The sequence below is a fragment of the Rhineura floridana genome, chromosome 6, assembly GCF_030035675.1.
Source record: "Rhineura floridana isolate rRhiFlo1 chromosome 6, rRhiFlo1.hap2, whole genome shotgun sequence".
Classification (NCBI taxonomy): domain Eukaryota; kingdom Metazoa; phylum Chordata; class Lepidosauria; order Squamata; family Rhineuridae; genus Rhineura; species Rhineura floridana.
In genome coordinates this window covers 15244450-15260514 of record NC_084485.1, presented here as the reverse complement: position 1 = coordinate 15260514, position 16065 = coordinate 15244450, and the positions used below count along the sequence as shown (strand labels likewise).

Genomic DNA, 16065 nt, shown 5'->3' with positions numbered 1-16065 from the left:
CTCCACTTAGAGCTGGGAGACAGAGACACTAATTCCTAAAAGCTGAACATGGTGTGACAATGTTGTGCATGGTGCATGCACACTCAACACGACTCTGTTCACAGATTTGGTTTGTTTTTGTATCTCTTCAAAAATAAAATATTTTTTTCCAAAAACCTATCTGACCGGGATAAATTAAATTGGTTTATATGCTAGATGCCACAATGCCAGTATCATACCACCTTTAGCTCTCAGAAAAACCATTTACGGTTTGTCTCCAAAGCGGTAGTATACATTTCCACTCTGTTCTGAAATGGTTTGCAAATGTATCTAATCTAAACCTTCAAGAACACATTCATGGAAGCATTTGTAGCAGGCTGATTCCTGCATTTTCCTGGCCATCCATACTAAAGAAAAAAATCAGCTCAACTAGGTTTGTGCTATCAAGCAGGAGGAAAGCTATTATATCTTTCTTTTAGGGTTTATTATAAGGCCTGGTCAGCCAGTGTGGTGTAGTGGTTGGAGTGCTGGACTGCGACCTGGGAGACCAGGGTTCGAATCCCCACACAGCCATGAAGCTCACTGGGTGACCTTGGGCCAGTCACTACCTCTCAGCCTCAGAGGAAGGCAATGGTAAACCACCTCTGAATACCCCTTACCATGAAAACCCTATTCATAGTGTCGCCATAAGTCAGGAGTGACTTGAAGGCAGTCCATTTTCAAAAGTCCTGGTTCATATTAACACAAAACCAAGGTTTAGCATTATAAAAAGGAGCCACAGCAAATCTCAGGATTGTATTTCCCCCCTTCTCTTCCAATGCACCAGCGAGAAGTTCAGAAGCTTCAGTTTCTGTTTTAAATTAACTACAGTTTAGCATTACATCTAAATCTGAAACTGTGGTTAGTGAAAACAAGCCAACTTCAGAAACTATAGCTTGAAGCTGCCTTGTTTCCACTAACCATAATTAATATTAACCATAATTTGTCTTAGCAAACTGGTTAATCTAAAAGAGAAACAAAGTTTCGGAACTCCTCATTGTGGCCATGCCAGAGGTACAAGCCCAAGACTTGTCTAGGGTTGTTCTCAGTAAGCTAAACTATAGTTGAAAGTTACATCCTTTTCTGTGCATTTTTGGTTAACACTATCCCAGGATTTTAGGAAGCTGTCATACAAAATAACCTTTGTGTCCGAGTTATTGACAGCTACTTCTAAGAGGCAAAGTATATTTTATTTCTCTTAAATGTCCATTGTTAGGACATTGTTAGGCTTAAACTATCCAGCTCTTGTACCAGGCAAAATGAGTTTGTCCAGTATAAGCAAGTCCTCCAAAGTCTCATCTTAATGCCTGAAAAATAGTGGTGCGGATACCTAAGAGGTCCTTGAGTAGAATACATGTGAAATCACTGGAGCATTTATAATATCTGTTGAAGATAAAACATGCATGCGATGTCAAGACACAAATCCAAAGAAAGTTAGGAACTGGCTGTGTTCATATGTCACAGGAAACCATGTTAGCTGTGGAGGGAATGAGCCTAGCCTCCCTGTGGCATGCATGGTCCACCCCACCCTCCTCTTCCAATGCAGCCACAAGGAATTAGTTCAAATGCTTTCACTTCTGTTTTTGATGACTTGGGTTGTTCGACCAACCGTGGCTAATCTCAACTATGGTTTGTCTGAAACATGATTTACAAAGTCAGCCTGTTTCAACAAACCATAATTAAGATTAACCATAGTTTAGGGTTCAGATCAATGCTAAAATGCTGTTAATTTAAATCAGCGAAAGCTTCCAATCTCCTCCTTGTGGACATGTTTAAGGAGCAGGAAGTATGTGTGGGAGGGGAGGCTAGCCTGGTTCCTGTCATAATAAACCATAAAGTCCCATTGAAATTAATGTGGCATAAACTGGTCACACAACCTGCCTCATCAATTTCATGCAGATTTAAGTAAAACTAACCTTCTCTATGTTCAAGCCAAATGTTCAGAGCAAGGGTGGAGAATCTCGTTCCCAGGGGCCAAGTACAGCCCCCCAAGCCGCTCTACCTAGCCCTCAGGTCTCTGCCCAAGCGACATTCCTCACTGGCTCTGCTCCCCTCCCCCTTGAGGGCTTTTGCCTGGCTAGAATGTGTCCTTGAACTGTGAAAATGTCTCTTCCTTGTCTGGATGCAGGGGTGCCTGCATTTTTAACAACCTCTGATTTTTTGCATGGCTAGAAAGCAGCCTACTAAGCTAACGTGAGAGTCACACCCGTTGCCCTGCACACTGTTGCCTTTGGACCTGCCCACCACTGGCATGCAGTCCCTGAGAGATTGGGTTGAATGAGAGATTGCACTTGCGCTATGCAATCTCAAAGGCTGGTCCCTAATAATTGCCTGCTTTGTTATTTTATAAGACATTAAATTATGAGTGAGAGATATCTATGTCACTGACGGTGAAACTCTAGAGGGCTTGTTTATACTGAATGTATAACAGAGAAGCGCCTGTTTTGAGAAAATTCACAGATACCCTTTAATAGCCAAACTTTTTCTGTGCAAAGAAGCAACTCCAAAAAAAGGCATTTCCTCTCCATCCTTTACCTTCTAAATTCCCTTCCTTATGCATCTCTTTATAGAGTTGATCCAGAGGAAACACAAAACTCAGGTTTCAAACATGGAAGGAAAAAGAAAAGGTGCCTAGACAAGTGCTAACCAGTTGTGCCACTCTGAAAAGCTAGTCTATTCCCCTTCACAAATACTGAGCTGTAGCCGTGTAAGCAATGTAATGAAATTGTTAAGAAAATGATATTTGTAATTCAAATTGCACTTTGGCCATTAAGGTCACCTGAGTGACCTTAAGCCATGCCACTATGATTCAGCACCCAGATAATACAGGATAAATGATACTGGCCTACCTTACAGAGTTGTTGTAATGAAATAAACATGAAGTGCTTTGAACGCTTCACATATAATATATATAAATATACATAATATAAACATTATTAGTAACTTGTAGTATGAAATAGGCAGATTCATTTTTCCCAACCCAATTTTTCTTCTATTAGTTTCTAAAAACCCACTGGAATTCTTTTGTATGTTCCACGGAAGAGATATCAGGTGCATTCCTGCAAAGTCAAGGCATTTCAGTTCAGGGGCCTGCGTTGGCATTGCTGGGCAGCTGCCAAGGCCCACACCCCAACAGGAGGGTCCACTGCCAACTCCCCGAGCCCCCTGGCCCTGCTGTGCTCTTCCTCCTTGCTGACACTGCCTGTTTACCTATGGTCCCTCTAAGCAAGTGAGCAAGAAAAAAGTGCTGCAGCTTCTGCTCACTTTGCCCTCTTCTTCTGGAAAGTTGCACTGATTGCACCCAACAGGAGAGGGAAAGCAAATGGGATGGACAACAGAAGTAAAGATGGGGTGGGGCCGCTCTGAGCATCTTCACCTCCTCTCCCCCAAACAAAACAGCTGCAGCAGTTGCTGTCCAAGTTTTCAAAAGAGTTTAGCAAGTTCTTAACTTCTTCCTTCTGGAATCAACCGGCCTTTATTCATTTAACTTTGACTGGATCGTGACCTTTATTTTTGGCAACTGACCAAGTTGCCAAAAATGGGGAACTGGGCAAGTTCGCCATTTTTACGAAGAGGGGAGCAGCGAGTACCCACTGCAGCCCAACACACTAGTAAAGCACAGAATGCAGTTTTGGTTCTCAGCCTGGGTCTTATGGTAACTTGAAGAGGCCACAACTTACCCAGTGGTAACGTCAAAATGACTAAAGTAATAACAGAAGATTTATGTAACTTTAAAGTTGGCAATGAGGATATTGAACTTGTCAAGGATTATCAATACCTCGGCATAGTCAGTAACCAAAATGGAGACAATAGTCAAGAAATCAGAAGAAGGCTAGGACTGGGGAAGGTAGCTATGAGAGAACTAGAAAAGGTCATCAAGTGCAAAGATGTATCGCTGAACACTAAAGTCAGGATCATTCAGGCCATGGTATTCCCAATCTGTATGTATGGATGTGAAAGTTGGACAGTGAAAAAAGCGGATAAGAGAAAAATCAACTCATTTGAAATGTGGTGTTGGAGGAGAGCTTTGCGGATACCATGGACCGCAAAAAAGACAAAGAATTGGGTGTTAGAACAAATTAAACGAGAACTATCACTAGAAGCTAAAACGATGAAACTGAGGTTATCATACTTTGGACACATCATGAGAAGACATGATTCACTAGAAAAGGCAATAATGCTGGGAAAAACAGAAGGGAGTAGGAAAACAGGAAGGCCAAACAAGAGATAGATTGATTCCATAAAGGAAGCCACAGACTTGAACTTACAAGATCTGAACAGGGTGGTTCATGACAGATGCTCTTGGAAGTTACTGATTCATTGGGTTGCCATATGTCGTAATTGACTTGAAGGCACATAACAACAACAAGCCACTTGCTAACCCAGTTTTTTTTAAAAAACTGTCCTGCCAACTGTAACAAGAATCTTATTTCTCCCCTCATAACACTCATAATTTCTGATCAGGTGTATAAGCATGGTAAGATTTCCCTTGCTCCTTGGCAGGCCAGTTCAGATGGCCAGCTCAGATGGTCAGCTTAACACGCAATTGGCAGTTTGTCTTCATTCAACCAATATATAAAGGGGGGGTCAGAGAGAAGAGTAATTGCATCCCTCCCTAAAATAGGAAGGTGGCACTTGCCATTCAGTTTCAATTGCTAAACAAGGTCTGCTAAATGCAATGCTCCCTTCAAAAGCCCACGTTAGGAGCGCAAAGCAAACATGTGCCTGAGCGTGCAAACAGGCACAAGTACACACTCGCAAAGACACTTCCTTCCCAGCGCTTTTGTGTGTCTGTCCCCATTAAGGGAGAATCAATCCACCAGCCTCAAGTCAACAAAAGATAAAGGAGGAGAAGGGGGGGAGAATTCAAGGTTTCTAGCCCACGCTGCTGAGGTTGACAAAGATGCGATTTGGAAGAAAGTCATTAAGGCAAGACTGATTCCTCCCACCGTGATTCTCCTCGATCCTCTAACAGCCCAATCCAATGCATGTTTACCCACATAAAAGTCCCACTGTGGTCCACGGCGCTTACTCCCAGGAAAGAAAGCATGGGATTGCAGTCTCAGTCCCCTACAGTCATTGTATTTTGCTGAACACGGTGCAAAGAGTCGCACGTTTTATGCTATCAACTGGCGCCTAGGAAATAATAATAATAATAATAATATGGGGTCACATGTAAACTGGAAGGCAGGAATCCTCCCCTGTAGCCTGCCGAGAAAAATACAGTACCTGGATGGTCTGGTTGGGGTCCCCTCCTGCCACCGGCCCGCCCACGAGTTTGCAATACAAATCCTCCACGGGTCTGGGGATCTTAGCGCCGGAGTCTTCCTCGCCGCAGGTCGCGGTGGCCGAGATCCTGGTCCCCTCGGCCAGGTTGAAGTAAGGCGGGTGCAAGCTGTGGCCATTCACATCTGCGTGGAAGGAGACCGGCTGCCCCTCCGAGCCAGAGAACACGGCCGCGGCGACCAGCAGCACCAGCAACGGCGCCGTCGTGCATCGGATCTTCCCCGGCGCCCGCTCCCTCGCCATTTTTGAGGGTGCTTTTTTTTTTTTGCAATTAAAACAAACCAAAAAATGAAGACCCGGAGGGATTTGGAGAGAGGAATGGGGGCAAAGAGGGGAATTAATGGAGAAGTAGGGGGGGCAACTAGTGCTTCCCCCGAAGAGTCATGGCTGAGGATCAAAGGGCAGGAGGACTCCCAACAGCAGCAGCAGCAGAAGCTGCAGCCGAGAGGAGACAACGCGAAAGAAAGTTTAGCAGCCGCCGCCGTTTCCAAGCAAGAAGCAACAAGGCTGCCTAATCAACTGATGAGACATCAACCTGCAAGGCTGGATCCCCACCAAGGCGCTGCTGCTGCTGCTGCCGCCGTTGCATGCGGCCGACTGTGCAAGTGGGAGAGAGCAACAGCGCGGCGCACAGTTTTTCTCTCTCAAGCGGCAGCCCCCAGAGGGAGGGATATAGAGGGATGGATGGGGGGGGGAGAGAGGAGTGGCCGCGGGGATTATTCATGCTCTGATTCTGTCCATTGTTTTGGCCGCCCTCGCGGCTCCCGTCCCCGGTTAACCCGTTCGCGCACCGCCAGGGCTGGAGCAACGTGGGAAGCAAGCAATTAAAAAAGGGTGGGGGTCGGGGCAATTGCACCCCAACGCAAAAGCCTCCGGGAGGAACAATTTTTAAAAGAACCCCCCTCCCAAGGCACTTGCGCCACTGACGGGAAGCACAAGAGTACCTCGAGGTCCTGTGTTCGCCCTTACACGGGAAAAAGTCTCATTGAAGTCAGCGGGATATGGCGCCATGCGTAAGATCGGGTTGAACGGCGCGATCCGAGGCACGCTTACTTGGGAGTAAAACCTTTTTTTAAAAAAAATCTTTTTAGACAATGTGCATAGGATCCGGCTGTAACAGTGACTGAGAGTTAGCCATATAGAATTCAGTGGTCTTACTTCTGAGTAAATGTGTGCAAGTTTGAGAGAGCACAGGGCGCAACTGTCCTGGACATACTTCATCTGTGCACATCTGAGTGTTGTTGATGGGGGGATAAGCAGAAGACAGCATTAAAAAAAAAGGAGCAAACATTCTGTGGCCAAAATAAGCAAAAAACTATTTAAGCATCATATATATATATAAATACTCTTAGGACTCAATCCTATTTATTTGGAAACAAGAACCATTTTGTGCAATGGAATTTGCTTCCAAATAAGGCCATAGTCCTATCTTAGTAGGACTTACTTACAGGGCTTGGGAGTAAATCCTCTTGGATTAAGTGGGGCCTTCAGGTAAAGGACTGCACACATGCATATCTTTGTCCTATGTAAGGCAGTTACCAAAAATCCAGCCTATTCTGGGATACTTGGCTGAGCAATGCTACATGAGGGGAAGATCTTGGACTTGTTGTTGATCACAAGCTGAATATGAGCCAGCAGTGCAATGTGGCTGCAAAAAAGGTAAATACTATTTTAGGCTGCATTAGCAAAAGTATAGTTTCCAAATCGTATGAAGTACTAGCTCCCCTCTATTCGGCACTGGTTAGGCCTCATCTTGAGTACCGTGTCCAGTTCTGGACACCGCACATTAAGAAAGATGCAAACAGGGACAGGTTCAGAGGACGGCAACAAGGATGAGCAGAGGACTGGAATTATGAGGAGAGACTGAAAGAACCGGGCATGTTTAGCCTTGAGAAGAGAAGACTGAGGTGAGATATGAAACCACTCTTCAAGTACTTGAAAGGTTGCCATACAGAGGAAGGCTAGGATCTCTTCTCAATCATCCCAGAGCAGACGACATGTAATAACAGGCTCAACTTGCAGGATTTTTTCGGCTGAACATCAGGAAAAAAGTCCTAACTGTTAGAGCGGTACAACAATGGTACCAATTACCTGGGAAGATGATGGGCTCCCAATGCTGGAAGCCTTCAAGAGGCAGCTGGGCAGCCATCTGTCGGGGATGCTTTTACTTGGATTCCTGCATTGAGCAGGGGTTTGGACCCGATGGCCTTATAGGCCCCTTCCAACTCTACAATTCTGATTCTGTGATTATATTCTGGCATTTGGGATGATGGCAGTTGTAGTCCAACAATAACTGGAGGGCACCATGTTGACTACCCCTGCAGAATGACCAAGAAATAGAAAGTGACTGTTATTCACTGGTATACTGTGCCTGAATATAGGGGTTCCATTTAGCCTCCATGAGTAATACATGGCTGTAATTTGGAACACATTTGGGGCTTTGGGGGAACCTGCCCCATCCTAATGGTGTCATGAATGCACCCTTTACTTATTCGCACATGCATACATGTCTGCTATCCACTCCTGTGGGGGAAAGTAAAGTGCTCTGCTTGGAAACAATGGTGCAGCAGGGGGGGGGAACTCAGGCTATGGGCTGAATGCGGCCCTCCAGGCCTCTCTATCTGGCCCCATCCCATCTGCCAGGCCTCACTGGCCCTACATTGAACCCTATTCTGGCTAGAATGGGTCCTTGAACTCTGATAATCCCTCTTGCTTATCTGCATGGAGGATAGAGAGGGGTGTGTGAGTGCATGTGTAGAAAGTAGTCTGCTGTACAAAGGCAACATTTATGTGTTGCTCCACCCACTTTTGCTTCTGGCCCCGCCCACCACTGGTGTCTGGCCCCCAGAAGGTCTCCCAGAAAAGAATATGGTCCTTGGGCTGGAAAAGGTTCCCCACCCCTGTGGTAGAGCCCTAACCTAACAACCACCCTGACACTGGGTGTCCTGGCCTCCAGTTGTCCCTGCTCCCATGTTGGAGATGCAGCGCATGTACGCATGCAGAGTACACAGAGACATAATGAACTGCAACATGGTCACTGTGATGAAGGTAGGCAATCTGAAGATGCATGTCAAAGAGTAACCAGAAAATAGCCAAATATATCTGTTTCTGTTTAACATGCAATCGAATCAGAGGTCCCAAAAGCTGGTCTACCGAATACATGTTACAGACTTCTGCCTGGCTAGTTGCATGTTAAAAAATTATTCCCTACATTTATTCAATGTGTAAGTAAGGAAACACACTTGAGATATATAAGTATCACTTCTTTTTAGGAGCTTCTGTTGGTGCTTCTTTCTCTTACGATCTAAGGGTACATGATGCAGCAGTACTAGATTTAAATTCAAGCGGATTGGGGGTGTTTCAGTAGCAGGAAAGCTGTAGTTCAGTGGCAGAGCATCTGCTTTGCGTAAAGAAGATCCCAGGTTTAATCCCCGGCATCCACAGGTAGGGCTGGGAATGTTCCCTGCCTGAAATCCTGGAAAGCTGCTGCCAGCCACTGTTAACACCATTGAGCTATATGGACCCACCGTGTGACTCAACATAAAACTGTCTCCAATATTCCTATGGAAGCGGTTAGCATGTTGGGAAAGCATTGTAATACTTTTTGCTCGGTGAAAAATAATATAGCAATTGGTTGCTATTTCGATTCGAGGCAAGTCAAAGAGCTGGTTTTAACCTATGAGTATTCTAAACGACTTGGAATGAGGGTACTTCAAGGACTTGCCTGTTCTCACATGAACGTGCTCGCCTGTGAAGAGAAGCCTTGTGCCATCTGAAGTATGGTGGGTGCTGATTGGCAACAGAGCCTTATCTGATGTGGCACCCCATCCTTTTATTTGCTTGTTTTTGTCCATATGTCTGCCTTTCAGGCAGTGGAAGTTGATCCTTTAGGGTGAACGGAACACTGCCCCATCAGCCTCAGTTTGCCCTCAGCCAGTCCCCACCTGCCTGACCTTTTACTTACATCCAATCTGGGGCTGACTCTACCTGTCATAGGCTCTGGCTCCACCTACTGTTGGTCTCCCAGCCTTTTGCCCTATCAGTCCCACTGAGCAGCTGCCACCACTGTTTTTAGGCTGGTTTTTTAACTGCCTGTTGAGCTTTTTGTATTATTTTAGATCTTCTATGGTATTTCTGAGATTTCACTGTGAGCCACTCGGACAGCCACATTCCAAAGAACAGCCAATAACTAATGGTCATAATAAGAAATAAGAGTGTGTTTCTTTGTCTGCAAACTAGCACAGCATCAGAAACACCGGCGATTCCATCAGGATGATTTGATATGCCGTTTGGAAGATCTGGGTGGTTGCTTGAAAAAGTTCTGTTCCATTGAAGGATCTTGACTGGCACGCCAACACTAATTTGAAACCATTGCAGCCGCCAGCTGTTCCTCTGCTGGCATCAAACTGCTTGAGATTATATTTGTGTGACGTCATGACTTGAATGTGAAGGTTTTCATGTAGCTCAAGGTAACTCAGCCCCCAGTTCCACATGGCAAAGAAGCATTCAAGCACAGCAGCCAAGCCCATTCAATTAGGAGCGACTTCCTGGAGCATTTTCAAAACCTTGTTTTAACTCCTTTCATTTTGGAAAGCTTTCTGACCTTGGGAGTCTTGAACCCAATCACTAGTCTGCTTTTGAACTTCTGAAGTGTGACCAGTTCTGCTTAAAGCCAATCAGTGAGATAAGGGCAGGAGTTCTGAAAATGTGTCATAATCCGCCTCCCTAACAAAAATGCAGAGTCTTCCCAAGTATATCTTCTCGGAGAAGTAGCCGTGTTAGTCTGTTGCAGCAATAACAACAGAGTTTGCGACAGCTTAAAGACTCACATCTATTATTGCTTAAGCTTTCAAGTCCACTTCATCAGATGCTTGGAATGTTATCCTAAATTGACAGATATCAAGATGCTCAGTTCTATCATCTGTGGCCTGAATTGAGATATGTTTTTTTTTTTAGTCCCGCTACAGATGTGTATTATCTTATCAGTGCCATGACATTTGTATTGTTATTAATACTGTTTTGTGAATTATCACTGTAATTATTTTGTTAGAAAAAAATGATGGCTTAATCTGAAAAAAAAACACCTAATATTTTATTTACATACATTTGGACTTTAAAGCAAGTACCATGGGCTCTATTTCTTATGTTTCATTTCTCTCTGACCTCACTGCTTACATTTCTCTCTCTCTCTCTGCAGCCATGTGTATACATACCTGCCAACTTAGGATAACATTCCATGCATCTGATGAAGTGAACTCTACTCCATAAAAGCTCATGCTATAATAAATTTTTTAGGCTTTAAGGTGCCACAAGACTCTTTGCTGTTTTCCCCAGTATAACTGATATCCCTGATCCTTTGCCCTCAATCTGAATGTATTTAATAGGTGCAACATTATTTTTCTGCATATGAGGTTTGTAGTATGCTGAATGTTAATAGCAGAGCTGATCTATGAGTTGTTTCTGTTATTATAACAACAGAACACAACTTATAGATCCGCTCTACTATTAAATTGGTGGTATTCAATGCTAGTCTCAGTCAGAGTAGACCCACTGAAGTAATGGACATGAGTAACTTCGGTTCATTTGTTTAAATGGGTCTATCCTGAGTAGGATTCAATTGAAAGCCAATTTAGTGAATTATTCTTTTCTTCCTGTGTCAAGAAAGATATAAGGAACTTTGTTTCTTGCATTCTTAGCAGATGGAAATGCAGCTTAGAAAAGGGGGCAGATTTGAGTCCTAGTTCTCCTCCCACAATACACTTCCTTTCTTGATTGCAGCCTCCAAGACTGTGTTTCCAGTAGAAATGGAAGAAACAAAAAACACTAATGGGGTGGGGTGGAGAGACCCAGAAATAATAATAATAATAATAATAATAATAATAAAAGTGGACAGAGAAATCAGTTCAGACTGTGTTTCCAGTAGAAATGGAAGAAACAAAAAACACTAATGGGGTGGGGTGGAGAGACCCAGAAATAATAATAATAATAATAATAATAATAATAATAATAATAATAATAATAATAATTTATTATTTATACCCCACCTTTCGGCCAAAGGCCCTCAAGGCAGCTTACAAAGCAAAATAAACACAGGTATAAAAATACAATATAAAAATACAATAAAATCAATACAATTTACAAAAATTAAATAACATAATATCAAATAAAATTAAATAACATTATCATTATCGGCACCATCAAGAAAGAGGGTGTTAGCGGGGGCGGCATCTCCCAAGAGGCAGAAGGGCAGCAGGCATTTGTTACAGCAACGCTGTTTGCTGTTTCAGTGTTGTCTTCCTCTCCATGTCCTCAGGCTCGGTGAAACTGACTGTGTGGATGCCAAGACCATTGAGCATATACACCATGTCTTCTGTTGCCACATTCCCAGATGCTCCTTGTGCATAGGGGCAGCCTCCACGACCAGCAACTGAGGATTCAACCACACTCACACCCATCTGAAGGGCCACCAGGGTGTTGGCGAGTGCCTGCCCATACGTATCATGGCAATGAACAGCAAGTGCTCCAACAAGAATATCATGTCTTGCTTGACCCTTAGGCACTGTAACCCATTCAGGGGGCCAGAACCTGGTTGCCTGTTGGCTCAGTGGTCCATAAAACATGGAATGGAGCTCCAGCCCCTAGTTCAAATCCTGCCTGTCCCTGTGCGTGTAGAGGGTGTACAGCAGGAGTGGGCCACATTCCATTTTGGACAACTTCCCCATGAATTTCCCTCCACACAGAAAGAAAAACAGCTTTGTATGTGTGTTTTGATCTGGGCAACCTGGCCACATGCCCCTGCTGGGTGGGCCAGAAGGAAAAGTGGACAGAGAAATCAGTTCAGATTTTACCTTAGTACACCAGGCTAGTTTCTACACATCCTCACACGTTCCTCTCCATCCTCCATCCAGGCAAGCAAGAGTCGCTATCAGAGTTCCGATGATACATTCCAACAGGGCAAAAACACTTGGAGTGCGAAGTAAGGCCAGGGGTGGAGGGCGAGTCCCGAAGACCAGATACGCCTGGAGGGCCACATTGACCCCTTGTCTTGAGGTTCTCTGCCCCCAATGTAATATGACAGGGAAGTTAGATCTATCTCAGAGGCATGAAACCCTCTGCTTGTTGGCACCCTGCTACAATGTGATGCAGGGCATTTGTGTGTCGAAATGGACACCCAGTCCCAGCTTTTGGACACCCAGTGCACACAAAGCATTTAATCGATGAACCAGGAACACAAATTCAGAATGGAAGCCACTTAAACACTGACTAGAGGAATGAACTTTTTAGTGACATTGAATAGAAACAGTAGAACATAGGGGCATATTACACAGTAATTTTTAAGAGTTCTTACAAACCACCAGAATTTCTGAAAAACTTCATAACAAAATCTCCCTGTACACTGTGATGTCTGGTTCTCTGTATTTTCATTCTTTTTGTTGTTGTTGTAAGAATTCTGCTACAGCAGGGCATGGGCCATAAGCAGCCGTTTTAAATTTTAATTTGCTTTTTAATTCATACATTCACGATGGGTGGGCAGGCTAGTAAGACTTTTGCTAGGTTAGTTTACTTGTGTAAATGCATTTGCAAGGCCATTTTCACTCCCTCTTTATTTTTTTTTTAGTTTGAACCACTTTCACTTCAATCCAAATGTCAGGGCTTGTACATGGCAGAGAGGCTTCCAAGTGCAAGCCATTTGAATGAAAAAATGGACACCCAGTAACAACTCCTTAAAAAAATGCCCTGATGTGATGCAACATACAGTGACTGCACTGCAAAAAATTAGACCAGACGCCCTTAAACGTTATTAAATAGCTTGTTACTTAGGATGAGCAATGAAGTTAAAACATAACATTAAAAGCAGGAAATAGACTAGTTAATAACTCTCAAAGGAAAAGAAATGCAAAGAGCACAGCCACTCTGATTGCATTAATTCTGTGCGTGCACACCGCCATTGGTGGTAGCCTAGTGGCATGTCATTAATGATTTCTCCCAAATTTAGTTTTTATAATGAGTGGTTAAAGCATCCAGAGTCAGCTATTTACAGTGAAATTTCATAATGCTCAATCCTTTTCGCCTCTGTGAGGCTTATGCGAGCAAGTGGGCTACAGAAATAAGCAGACTGCTATAATGCCAGAGTAGGATGTAATTTCATTGCAAATACTTGTAGAAATTAAAGGGTTAGAGTCATAAGCGTATGGAAGCAGAACTGAGTTTTTAACTTGTTCCACTGAGATCATAGGAAGCTGCCTTGTACCAGGTCAGGTAGTGTTGTCCATTTAGCCCAGTACTGTCTACTCTGACAGGCAACAGCTCTTCATGGTCTCAGGCCAAGGTCTTTCCCATCACTGGTTACCTAATTCGTTTAACTGGAGAGATCAGAAATTGAATCTGGGACCTTCTCTTTGCAAAGCATGGACTGTACCATTGAGCTGTGGTCAGTTTTTATCATCAAGATATTCTGTAACTACAAACCCCTCCCTCTCCCATGAAAACTATATTCTGGCAACGAATGCTCAATGGGCTGCAAAAACATAGCTATTTTGATGCTCCTATTGTACAATGCAGAAAAAGGATAAAACAAAAAAGCAGAAATAGGGACACCCTCCCCCAAAAAAGCATTTAATGGTGCCTCACTGATCCAGGGAGAGCCAGTGTGGTGTAGTGGTTGGAGTGTTGGACTATGGCTTGGGAGACCAGGGTTCAAATCCCCACACAGCCATGAAACTCACTAGGTGACCTTGGGCCAGTCACCGCCTCTCAGCCTCAGAGGAAGGCAATGGTAAACCCCCCTCTGAATACCGCTTACCATTAAAACCCTAAGTCGGAATCCACTTTAAGCCAGTCTATTTCCATTTTTCAGTGATTCAGACTTCAAAATGTGCTGTAGACAAGCATCTGCAAAACCAGTGTCTCCAACCTTACAATATAAAGAAACTGCCAGGATCAGGGGAAGGAGGAAAGGGTGGGGAGAGGGGAAAAGCAGAGCTCCATTGTGAATGATAGCCAAGCTTAATCAGAGGGAATGGTTTTACTCAGATTCTCCAATCTCAGTGCTGGGGGGGGGAGGGATGCTGAAGTAAATTGTAGTACCTTCTAGGGCACCTGTAACACTAAGTACCCAGTGCTCATAAACAAAATTTACCACGAGGAAAGAGAATCCTTTTTACTTTTCCCCCTCCCCCCACAGCTACCTAAAAAAAAAAAAAACTCCACCTGGATCTATTTGCCTATAATTTGGCTGATTTCTTACCTAGGGGCACCTCTCATGTCTGCTATATTCACACCAAATGCGCTCAAAACACTTATGGAAATTACGTGATCCCTTTTTCACCCACCCTCAGGCTGCCCTTGTGGGAAAATCACTGCAGAAATCCTTTCTGAAATATGGCAGGATTCATCCCCTCAGAAGGTGCAAACATGCCTACAAATGTTGCCCGCCTTCAAAACAATTATAGATGTTTCCTTTTCTTTAAAAGAACATTATACTTTAAAGGTGCTCAGCACACACACCCATGGACCTATCTGCCAGTAATTTGGCAGGTTTTATCCACTCTGAAGGGCACATTGCATCTGACAAAGGGGGGGGGAGTTGTAGACCGTTCCCAATAGTAAAGGGGTTGGTGGGTAGGATGAAGCCTCTTTTTCCCCCCAAAGCAGAATCAAACCGCAAGCTGATTCAGGCAGCCCCCAAAGTGCTTCGAATCAAGGCAGCTACCTTCCAAAGTTCTGAATCAGGCTCTAAGCCGAGTCTTCAACTCACACCTCTAACAGAAATACCCCTCCAGACCAATCTAGCCAATTTTTTAAGTGACACATATGTGCTCCAGGGGGATTCTAATAATTTCAATGAAGGTAAATAAAAACCCAGTGCTCTCATATAGAAAAACAGAATTAATTTTATTTTCCAAATGGACAAACCATAGCTTTCACAATATAACAAACACATTTTCACAACTTTAATATCAAAAGTACTAAAGTTAGTGTAATAAGAATAAAACAAAGCCTATAAGAATTTATAAGACTTGTTATTTTCCTTTCCTTTTTCCTTTTAAACTATTGTATATAAAGAATAAGGATATATATTGTCTTGAATCTTGTTGTTCCAAAGCATGATAAATAAAGACCACCATTCTCCAAATCTTTTTTTACCCATTTTTTAATCTTCTAAGATATGTGAATTTTACCATTAATATTGTATCCCAGACTTTATTAAACCAATCCAAAATTAATTGAGCTGTTTGTTGTTAACATGCCTTGTTGTTGTTATATGCCTTCAAGTCAATTTTGACTTATGGTGACCCTATGAATCAGTGACCTCCAATAGCATATGTCATGAACCACTCTGTTCAGATCTTGTAAGTTCATGTCTGTGGCTTCCTTTCCGGAATCAATCCATCTCTTGTTTGGCCTTCCTCTTTTTCTACTTCTTTCTGTTTTCCTCAGCCTTTTCTAGTGAATCATGTCTTCTTATTATGTGTCCAAAGTATGATAACCTCAGTTTCATCATTTTAGCTTCTAGTGATAGTTCTGGTTTATTTGTTCTAACCGGACCTAGAAATCATTTCAAATCTGTTGAACATGCCTTAGCAATAGTTATTTTTGTTACATTCAACAGATTTAAAATGATTTCTAGGTCAGGTTTAAATATTATGCCATCTAAAAACTTTAACAGTAGTGCTTCAGGGTTATTTGGTATAACATAACCAGTCATATCTAAAATTATGTTTTAGAAATTCCTAAATGTACATGTAAACAGTCTGCTGG

The 16065-nt window shown here is 43.3% G+C and overlaps 1 protein-coding gene across 2 annotated transcripts in view; it reads right to left on the bottom strand.

The window, feature by feature from the left end:
- LAMA5 (laminin subunit alpha 5) overlaps positions 1–5925 on the bottom strand; it is a 255687-nt gene extending 249762 nt beyond the window's left edge. For both annotated transcript variants that reach the window (XM_061631076.1, XM_061631077.1), the window contains exon 1: positions 5248–5925. In XM_061631076.1, coding sequence (XP_061487060.1) covers positions 5248–5547 — 300 coding nt within the window. In that variant the 5' untranslated portion in view covers positions 5548–5925. The remainder of the gene's footprint in view (positions 1–5247) is intronic.
- Between the last annotated feature and the right edge of the window lie 10140 nt (positions 5926–16065).